The 10,587-nt window shown below is 46.7% G+C and overlaps 2 protein-coding genes across 2 annotated transcripts; one reads left to right on the plus strand and one right to left on the minus strand.

The window, feature by feature from the left end:
• Positions 1 to 922: 922 nt before the first annotated feature.
• LOC123444363 (endoribonuclease YBEY, chloroplastic-like) lies at positions 923 to 9,638 on the plus strand. The gene is made up of 12 exons (XM_045121053.1): positions 923 to 1,360; positions 2,365 to 2,616; positions 2,715 to 2,810; positions 2,949 to 3,117; positions 3,209 to 3,292; positions 3,395 to 3,495; positions 4,499 to 4,591; positions 7,756 to 7,827; positions 7,947 to 8,066; positions 8,150 to 8,200; positions 8,613 to 8,801; positions 9,068 to 9,638. Exons 1-12 carry the CDS (start codon positions 983 to 985, stop codon positions 9,233 to 9,235), a joined length of 1,773 nt encoding a protein of 590 aa, XP_044976988.1. The 5' UTR covers positions 923 to 982; the 3' UTR covers positions 9,236 to 9,638.
• LOC123444364 lies at positions 9,592 to 10,587 on the minus strand. Its single transcript, XM_045121054.1, has 2 exons — positions 10,234 to 10,587; positions 9,592 to 10,139 (listed from the first exon to the last, which is right to left on the minus strand). The coding sequence occupies exons 1-2, from the start codon at positions 10,446 to 10,448 to the stop codon at positions 9,827 to 9,829; spliced, it is 528 nt and encodes a 175-aa protein (XP_044976989.1). The 5' UTR covers positions 10,449 to 10,587; the 3' UTR covers positions 9,592 to 9,826.

The raw sequence follows: 10,587 nt of genomic DNA on the forward strand, positions 1-10,587 counted from the left end.
AACCATGCGTTAGCATGGGCCATTGGTCAGTCTAGGACGATAACATAGACGCCCTCCCACTGTCAGCTTTGGATCAACGACTAGATCTACAAGATCGGGTAGGCCGAGTCCGAGCGTGTCGCCTGTGCCCTTGCCAGCAAGGGCAGGGGTAAGGGCATGCAAAGTGGGTTGGAGTCTGTGTGCGATCGCCGTCACGATATGGACGCAACCGATCTTCTGCGTGAGGTGGAGCGGCTTCGCGGCGAACGTGCAACGACGAGCAATCAAAGGATGTTGTGACACATGGGATTCCGTTCGTCGCTGAAAGGATAGCGATAGCATTGCGGACGACGACGGATGTGCCGGCGGCCTCGAAGGCCATGCATACGAGGTCACTGTCCATGACCTCATTTAGTTTAGTTAGAATTAGGTTAATTTGTTAAATAGCTATCGGTTTGTATGAAATTTGTTTAAATTTCATCTGTTATCCATGAATTTTGTTTGTTCTTGAATTATCCATATGAAATGTTGACGAATATTTGGTGCATATTGTTGGATGGGCGCGTCCCTATGTGTTGTCCGGGTGGGTTAGTTTAGACGTGCTCAAGAACATTGGGATGTCCATTTTGATGGATGACATTGTTGATGTCCTTAGATTATGGGCGTCATGTGTGGCTGTCTACTCCTCCAAATTTATGTACACGGAGAAAATATATAAATTTATTTATTTACGTGTGGCTGTCGATTCCTATAAATTTATATTTTAGGGCCGAGGGAGTACCTTTTATACATTATTTCATAAAAAAATAACCTTTCATTATTTTTGCAAACTTAAATAAAGAACGTGGTTCATCTTAAAAAAGAGAGGGACAAACTAGTACTAGCACTACTGTACGAGGATACAAAGCAGAGCCAAACTAAAACCAATGAAGGAAACCACAAAACCCCTCCCTTTCGGCCCGTCTTCCACCTCTCCGCCGCCGGCCGCCGCGCGAGCGCGACCATGGCGCGCATCGTATCGCGAGCCCTTCCGTTCGCCTCGCGCTCGCACCTCCATATCCCACCGCCCCTCCGCGGCGCGGCGCTGCTCAGCTCCACGCCGCTCCTCCCGCACCTCCCCGCGGCGGCGTCCACGGCCTCTCTGCTCTCCTGGCGGGGGTTCACGCCCACCCCCGAGCCCTCCCGCTTTGCGCAGCCTTTCGCGGGATTCCTCGCTGGCATCCGCGGCTTCCGAAGGGCGCGGCGCGGGCAGGCGGCGGCGAAGCGAGAGCCGCCGCAGGACCCTGCGCCCCCGCCCCCGCCCCCGCCCAAGGAGAGCGAGATAGAGCTCTGCGCCCGCATCAGCGTCGAGGATGATTTGCCCGACGACATCGAAGTGCTGGTACACATCCCGTTTAGTCAAACCTCTCTGTATTGCGGCTAGCTACTAGTGCTTTAGGCCCTGTTTGGAACCATAATAGATTATAATAATCTGGATTATGAAGATAGATTATATAATCTGGTTTATAAAAATAATCCAGGAGGGTATGTTTGGAGATCAGATTATATAAACTGTAATTCAGGTTTTACATTGCATAATGACATGTATGTCCTGTATAAAAATAAGACGGTGGCGGTGGCAGTAGGTAATTATCTTCAAGTTTACAAGGGTAATAGGTTATTAGTAATCCATAATCTGATTTTAGCTGGGGTAGAGTAGATTATGAGTTTTTAATAATCTGGTCATCTAGTTTTTAAAATCTACAATATAAATTGTCCTGTTTGGAAACATAATAGATTATAAAAACCAGATTATATAATCTGGGTGGTTCCAAACAGGGCCTTAGAAGGTGTCATAGGAAATTCAGATGAAAAGGATGGCAAAAGTTGTATTTTGTGCAGCACTACTCGGATGATGTATCATCGAGTGCTATTCTGTTATTTCTAGACAATATATAAACTCTTATGGATGCAAATTTGTGATCCTCAGTGTACCCTGTGACCCTCGGTTCAACCAAATGAACTAAATTTTCAAAAGTGATGTGAGTTTCTGAAAATTTGTTTATTTAGTTGAACTGAAGAGGGCCAAAGAATACCCTAAAGGATACTCATTTGCACCCTACAAACTCTGGGCTGTTGGTATTGTGATATAAGTCATGTAGTATCGTGTCAAACTGGTCGTTATTGCCATTTATTTACCAGTAGGAAGTAGGCACCTAGTGTTCAGGGAGCTCTGCTACTGGTAATCTAGGTGCACTACCACACTAACGTACAACTGGAGTTCTGGGGTAATTTTCTCTCTAGGGAGTTTATTTCGTTCACGGTGATTCATTATGTTCAGTTGTTCACGTTTTCAATTGGTTGGATGAGTGTTTGTTGATCTTTGTTTCCGTAATGTGTATGCAGAACATAATAGAAATCATGAAATTAAATGTTCCAATGGCGATGAAAATTGCACTTGATGGACTTCTGGAGTATAACTACAAAACACGAGACACTTCAATAAGTAACATCGGGAAGTATGAAAAGGTTGAGGTTTCTGTGTTGGTATGCAACGATAACTTCATCCAGAATCTTAACAAAGAATGGAGAGGCGAGGATTGCGCTACTGATATGCTCTCAGTGTCACAGTTCATTCCTGATCTGGACGTTCCTACTGTAAGAACAAATCAGCATTTTTTTCTTTTCTGTTTTTACATCTAGCCTTGCCTCTCTTTCTCTCTCTCGCCCTCTCTCACTGTGTTTTCTTATTGCAGCTTATGTTGGGTGATATAGTAATATCAGTGGAAACAGCTGCAAGGCAAGCTGAGGCGAGAGGTCATACCCTTCTTGATGAACTGCGGACACTGGTGGTATGTTCCTTTACACTACTGTTATACAACTAATTCCCCCCGACCCCCTGTTTAAACTTTGGAGTGGTTTATGTTAATTGCTGCACATGGTATTATTTACTATGCACAAAATGATTATTTGCTTCTATTCTGTACTAGGTTCGTGGCCTGTTACGTCTTCTGGGTTTTGACCGTCAGACTAGTGATGAGGCTGCAATGGAAATGGAGAAGGAGGAGCTGCTCATTTTAAAAAGTCTAAGGTGGAAAGGGAAAGGTCTTGCTAAGAACGCTCCTGATTTGAGCAAGCCTCACACAGAAACATTGGATGGTATGTTCTTTTGCCATTTCTGTTATTACACTCCTTGCCATCACTCATATGATGATGTAATCTAGTTATTGCTGTCTAAGAATGTTTTCAGGACAAGTAACAAACAGTCTAAAGAGAGCTGGCAGCCTAAGATTTTATAGACCAAAGTTCAAATATATCTTCTGCGATATGGATGGTACATCCCTTTATCTGTTGCTTGTTGCTCATATTCTATATTTTCACTCTAAAATCTAAATATATTTACATGGTTTTTGATGGTGTTCTTTTGTGTGACTAGGTACATTGCTCAACAGTAAAAGTCAAGTAACAGCAAGGAATGCAGAAGCTATAAAGGAAGCTAGGTCAAGAGGAGTAAACATAATTATTGCCACAGGAAAGGTATTATAAGTTTTCCCTTGCTGTTTCACCAATGACTAATTGTTCCTAGAAGAGATGCATTATATACCATTTAAGCCAATAGATTGTCTCGGTACATGTTAGATGATCAAGAGGCTAAACTGATTGATCTTTCTAGTGATTGGAGAAATTGAGACCCTCTCTTAGCCGAGGCCCAGTTTGGGTATCGGTTATATTTTTCTGAACCAGAAATGTAGCAGTGATGAAGTTTATTATCCCACTAACTCTTGCAGTCAAATGTTCCCTCTTGTTTCAAATCCTGTTTGAGTGTTTTGATAATTGGGAGCTGATTAATGACATTGCGTTGAACCCTTAAACATTGTGAGAAATTATCTCACAGAAAAATTGGTTTTTACAAGATGGGATTGCCCCAGAAGTGGGTCATTGTGAGAGATTATCTCACAGAAAAAATGGTTTTTACAAGATGGGGTTTCCCCAGAAGTGGGTCACTAAACAGATTCTCGAGATCATAACGCTTATACACTTGCTTGAAAGAAACTCATCGGGGAATGGAGTCTACAAGTCTTGCAGGATCAGACATGTCACTGTACTGTATCAGGCAGGTAATTGAACATTGGCCACTTGCTGGGGACGCAAGGGCCTCTTCCCCATCACACACCAGCTGCCACATTTATTAGACTGTCAAGTAAAAAAAATCACCATGGACATTGCATAATCTGTTTTTAATGCTCTCAGGACCCGCTGTTGCCACATGTACATCTTTTTTCTGGACCGAGACAAAAACATCTAAATTTAACTAACTTACGAAAAGCTGCCCATTTGTACAGATCATTGGTCTTTGGATGAATCTTCTCATTTACATTGTTTCTATGGTCTTGAATGGTATTTCTCACGACTAAAACAGTTAAACGAAGCTCGGAAGTTCACTCTTATGTTACTGATTATTTCTGTTTGGCATTGTGATATTTATCAGAAACTCAAAATGCTGATAATTGTTTTCTATCCATGCTCATTTTGGAAACAGACGCGCCCAGCTGCCATTGATGCTCTTAATATGGTCGATTTATCTGGAAGAAATGGCATTGTTTCAGACTCTTCGCCTGGTATATTTCTTCAGGTAGGTGGAGAGTGTGTTTTCATGGAAAATACTCTTGTAAAAAGGAAATTGTATTGACGCAGTGGTGAAAATGCATCATCTTTACTCATCCTGATCATGTTCACATGCTAGCATTCTGCTAGGTTAGATACATGCCAATGGAGGTGCATATTTGTATGTTCTCATGTCTGTTCTGTAGAATGCATTCTGCTTGCCACATGACCAAATAGACATCCTAACCAAGTCTGTTTGGGATAAAGCGTACTTGAAGTTTCTTGCTTTGTAAAAACATATTCTGCTATTAGATTATTATAATAGGTCTAGATCAGTGCTGGCAATTAAAACTTATGCCTTCAAAGGGTACTATAGTCGATTTGAAGTCATGAGAGTTACTCAAAACCCACATTTGAGGCCTGTGAAATTTCGAGATTTACGAACCTGTCAAGGCTGCCAGCTTCTGGCTAGACCTAGCGCAGTGGTCAACAGAGACAGGTCATTATTTTGGATGATGTGTATGGATGAAAGCTTTCGTCTTAAGTGTTTTGTTAGTGAAGTCAAAATACTCATCTAATCTTTATTGGAGTGCCATAACCAGCCAGCAAAGACGAAAGTACCCTTTGTTATAAACTACCTTTTAGGTTCATGTATCGAGTTATGGTGTCGAATTTGGTTCAGAATAGGTCAGCCATTCGTACCTCCATGCGTTCAGAAACTGGCTATGCATGTGTTCCTGGAATAGGAAGTGTGCTGTTGATATCCCTGTTACTAGCCTGTTCAAAATTTGTTTATTAGAAGCTGCACAAATATGACCATAAAAAGCTGATGACATCATTTGAAGAGACTATGAGGTTATGTGCTTCTACTCAATTCTGTAAGGGCATCTCCAGCCCCCCCCCCCCCCCCAGCGCACCCGGCGTAGGCGTTTAAGGCCGGCGGTTTTTTCGGTTGGGGGGGGGGGGCTCGCGTTCCTAGTCGCACCCCCGAGTTTCGCTCCCCAGGCTCACGTAAAATTCAAAGTTTTCTTTCCCGCTACCAAAAAAACACATGTTCGGCGAGCATCATGCCACAGGTCGGCGATCATCATGCCAATAGTTCGGCGATCAAAAAGGCGGGAGCCGCACGCATATAACTCAAATGAAAAGCTCCTCATCTCCTGCAGGGGCGGGAGAGGTCGGCGTACACGGTGGGGTCGCAGTGCTCGCCGTTGGCGTGGCCGCCGTCGGTGTTGGTGATGTGGTCGGAATCGGTGTCGACGCGGTCGCCGCCGGTCCCGGCATGAGGTTTAAGATGAGGTTCCGCTCCGCCAAGTACCACGCCTTCACCTGCGGGTCCATCGTCGTCGTGTCACCTCCGCTTCTTCGCGGCCACATTGATCCTGAGAAGCCGACCACCTCGCCTTGGACTTCTCCCTCATGGCGGAGTGACTTGGTGTCGGCGATGCACTATTCGATCAACGCCTACAACTGTTCGGAAGTGGGTGTCGAGTCCCTCGCCTTCTTCGCCTTTTTGTTGCCATTAGGCCGCCCTTTTGCCGCCCCTGAGATAGGTGCGTCCGGGTTGTACATGTTGTCCTTGGCCTTGGCGAGAGCGAGCCGGACCTCCGCCCATTTCTCGCACGACTCGATTCTGGTGAACATGTGAAGGTACTTGTAGTCGGCGTCGGTGCCGCTGTCCCGGCGGAACATCTGCACAGACGAAGAACAAGTGTCGGCAAAAAAAAAATCACGGACCGGCAAGCCATGGACATACCTGCCGTTCAACGTTGGCGCCGCTCTCCGGGAGAGCCATGACCTCTTCCTGGATCCCATGCCACTTGTTGCATGCTTGTTGGATGCTCGCCCAATGGTTGGACATGGCCTTGTCGCCGCGCTCCATGTGTATGCCGGCGAACTCGGGGTCTACCAACTTGCGCTCGTCGAATGCCGTCCTGATCCTCCTCCAGTACGTATCGGTGTTCGTGATCGGGTCCATGCTGACAGTCTTCCATGTTTCGGCGCCGCCCGTTTCTTCTTTCTTCCCTTGCTCCTCGTCGGCTCCGGCTCCGCCGGTTCTTCCTCCTCCACCTCCTCCTCCTCGTCCATGTCGCCGCCGATGTCCAGTGTTTCCTCTTGCATACCGAACCCGAGGTATGAAGCGGTGGTTGCTGAGCTGTTGTTGATGATCTCCTCCATCTCGGTGTCGGCGTTGCTGAACTGTGGCACCGAACCCGGCGCGAAAGGCAGGGGGCCATGGCGCAGGGCCGTCGCAGACAAACCCGAATACGTCGGAGAGTAGCCGTACTGGGTGTTGTGGCCGGCGGTGAACGCGGAAGGCGTGCGCGGGAAGGTGATGTTGGGGTTGAAGCCGTCGAGAGCGTCGCCGTCGACATATTACGGTGAGGAGGGCGCGTAGCCCCACACTGGTGACGGGAAGTTGGCCGGCGACGCGACGCTCTGTTGGCTACCCCACGCGCCTTGTGGAAATGGGCTCGCCTGTTGAGGCGGAAAGATCACCCGCTCGTTCACCATGGCCGAGCAAGACGACGCCTCTTGCTCCGCCGCCGCCGCCACATCCCTGGCTCTCTTCATGATGAGCTTGTTCCGCCGATCGGTAGTCACCGCCGCCCACCGATCGTCGGCCTTCCTCTGCGCGTTTGTCCAGCCCGCGGGCCTTGGCATCGGCGCCCTCGCCTTCGGTACGGCGTAGTTCTTCGACGGCATGGCGGGGGAGAGAAGATGGAGAGAATGGCAGGAACGGCGGGGGGGGGGGGGGGGTGGATGATGGTAGGGAAAAGGCAGAAGCGGCGGGAAAATCGGCCAGTGTGGCCCCACACGACTTTTCGCTTCATCCAGCGCCCCCAACATGATGGGTTCGTCCTAGGTCCGCCGGCGCCAATTTCGGCCCAAACCGGCGAAAAACGAGGACCTAGGGGCGCGACTGGGCGGTTTTTTTTAGCGCCGGCGATAAAAAAGGGGCCGGGGGGGGGGGGGAGCTGTTGGTGGCGCGGCTGGAGATGCTCTAATATGCTAGTCTAAACTTGATGCTACCTCACATGCTGTATATTAAAACGAGTTATGATTGTTCTATTGTAGTATTGTTTCAAAAATATAAACTGTTGTTCTCATCTGTAAATACTAAATAAGAGCAAATTGATTATTCCCATGAGTGTTGTCACCATTTTCATGATGTTAAATCTTCAATTGTAGGGGCTGTTGGTTTATGGTTTGGAAGGGAGAGAAATTTATAGAAATACATTGAACCAAGAAGTATGCCGAGAGGTAAGCAACAACTTATGTTTTCCTACGATTGAAGATCATCCATTCCCATCTGATAACCATCTCCCCAGCAAATGCTTCTACAGCTGCAACATTAGTGATACTTTATTGGCATGCTGCAGGCATTCTTATATTCTATGGAGCACAAGGTACCATTAGTAGCATTTAGCCAGGATCGGTGTTTTTCTATGTTTGAGGATCCATTGGTTGATTCTCTCCATGATGTATACCATGAACCTAAGGTATGACGGGGTTTACTATTCCATTCTTTTGTGAAACCCAAAGGTTTCTACTCTTATTGACTTACATGGTATTCTTCTTGCAGGCTGAAATAGTGTCATCTATTGATCAGCTTTTAGGAACAGCTGAGATACAGGTTCTGTGCTTATCTTAAAAATTATCTTTGGTGTCGATTACAAGTCTGAGATCAGTTCTGTATGAATCTTTTTATTAGGTCCCTTCATTTCAAAACTTGCAGTGCAAGGATTAATGACATTTTCTTAATCACATTCTGATAAATATTTGTATAATACAAATAAGTCCATGTTGCCAACCAAGGATTCAATAATTCATCAAAGATCAACTATTTTTTACCAAACTCGCAAGTTTTTATGGCTGGAACAAATAAGCTGCTGTTTTTCTCTTTTTATTATTGCATCTGGCATTTATCTATGGACATAGTCATCAGTTTAGAAAAATATCTGGATCTTTTGAAGAGGAAAAGATTTAGCAATTTGAGAATGTTAAGATCTGTTATAGCTTGACCATGCTATAATTTTCATTTCCAGAAACTAGTGTTCATTGGAACTTCTGAGGGAGTTTCTTCCACATTGAGGCCATACTGGACAAAGGCAATAGAAGAAAGGGCTGGTGTTCTTCAGGCACAGCCTGATATGCTTGAGCTTGTACCACCTGCAACTTCGAAGGGCACCGGGGTGAAGATTTTGCTGGACCATCTCTGCATTAGTCCGGACGAGGTATGAGTTGTCTAGCTCCCATATACATCTTCCATGGTGCAAGTCAAATGCTGCTGCATTTTCTTCTCTTTGTTTCCTTCAGTTACAAATCTAATCTTGATAGTTTCCGTTTTTTCTAAATAACATGGCCAAAAATCAAAATCACATTTCAAATAGATAATACTTCCCCTAAGCTTCCGTTGAATCCTCAACATTTTGAATTTTGTTTTGATCACCAATACTACCAGGACTTGCATTGTTTCTAACTTGCAGCCTGTTTGTGCCAGGTAATGGCAATTGGAGATGGAGAGAATGACATAGAAATGCTACAGCTAGCATCACTGGGCGTCGCTCTGGCAAACGGCGCTGAGAAGACCAAAGCAGTGGCGAACGTGATCGGCGCCACCAATGACGAAGATGGAGTTGCGCAGGCCATCTATGACTACGCTTTCTAACAGACGCTGACACCAAGGCGCACTGGGACAGGGTTTTGTCTTCCCAGTGTTGTTGCCAAATAACAAGTTTTGTTCAAACATCTATCGACAAGATCATTCAGGGTTGTGGTCACAGTCACAGTACCCGCAAAGAGTTTTAACACTTGAAAGCATCAGGCAGAGCCATTTTTTGGTTGGTTGGCAATCGGTGGAGACACGCCATTCTTTTTTCCACTGGGAATATCTGTAAAACATTCTTCAATCTCTGGTAACCAAGGGATGCTCTCTGTTTTAGCCATGCTACTTTGTACCCCTTGTTATGTTGAGAAATAACCAGCATGATCTTAGATCATGTACCATGGCTTGGACACTCAGAATTCGGATCTCAGATAATCTTCGTTAATCAGAAGGAATGTTTGGTATACAACTGGTCTCTCTATTTACACACTGGATCAATCAATTCCTTCTCGAACAACATGGATGCAGAAGCCTCTTTACATTTGACAGGCTAATAGGCCCGCCAAGAAAAATCCCCATCCTCAAGGAACAAAGAAGAGACGCGAAGCCAGCCCTGGACAGACACTCTGAGTCTCAACCGCGAACCCTCCCTCCCTACTGATGGCAGGCGCTCTTGTTGACGGGGATGGCGGGAGGCCTGTAGAGCATGCTGGAGCTGCCGCTCCGCGCCATCATCAGGTTTGCGCAGGAGCTCCCGGAGGTCGGCTTGGCGACTACCTTGCTGCTGTTGTTAGAACCAGGCGCGGGGCAAGCTCTCTGGTCACCGTCGATCTCGACGTGGCTCCGGCATGGCTTCATCTTCTTGTTGTAGGGTCTCTTCTTGGGCAGGTCCTCCAGGCACCTCACCTCCGACATGCACGCGAAGGACTGGGACTTGCCGTCGTAGTACTTGGACAACCCCCCTTTCCTGCAAAGAGAGAAGATCAGCACGGTCAGGAAAAACTTCCATTTTGCTACTCTGTTGATACATGAAGAAGGAAGGTGTTTCCTGAGGAACTTACTTGACGGAGAGCTCGGCCTTGATGGACGACAGATCGTAGACGCCGTCGGAGTTCAGTCGCCGCGCCGGCGGGGAGGCCGGCACGAACTGGTCCTCGCCGTCCGAGAACTGTGCCTCGTCGTCGGAGTCGCAGGAGAAGGAGGAGGAGGTCTCGAACAGGTCCTCGTCTTCCTGGTGCGCCGAGAGGACCTGAGGAGCTCCAGCAGATCTGCCCATGGTTGCAAGTTTCTCGGCTTCTGGTAAGACAATGGACGGGCGGGCCTCAAGTAGTAGAAGGGTAACGAAGATATGCTTGCTGTTGCTGTTGCTCTTGCTTGCTCTGTTTCACGACCTCTACAATCTGGCAGGGGGGGCG

Source organism: Hordeum vulgare, chromosome 3H, assembly GCF_904849725.1.
Source record: "Hordeum vulgare subsp. vulgare chromosome 3H, MorexV3_pseudomolecules_assembly, whole genome shotgun sequence".
Lineage (NCBI taxonomy): Eukaryota > Viridiplantae > Streptophyta > Magnoliopsida > Poales > Poaceae > Hordeum > Hordeum vulgare.

Coding starts and splice junctions, on each gene's coding strand:
- LOC123444364 (XM_045121054.1), bottom strand. CDS start 10,448: ATGGGCAGATCTGCTGGAGCTCCTCAGGTCCTCTCGGCGCACCAGGAA. Junction 10,140..10,233: donor AAGGCCGAGCTCTCCGTCAA/GTAAGTTCCTCA, acceptor CTCTCTTTGCAG/GAAAGGGGGGTTGTCCAAGT.
- LOC123444363 (XM_045121053.1), top strand. CDS start 983: ATGGCGCGCATCGTATCGCGAGCCCTTCCGTTCGCCTCGCGCTCGCAC. Junction 2,617..2,714: donor CTGATCTGGACGTTCCTACT/GTAAGAACAAAT, acceptor TTCTTATTGCAG/CTTATGTTGGGTGATATAGT. Junction 8,802..9,067: donor TCTGCATTAGTCCGGACGAG/GTATGAGTTGTC, acceptor TGTTTGTGCCAG/GTAATGGCAATTGGAGATGG.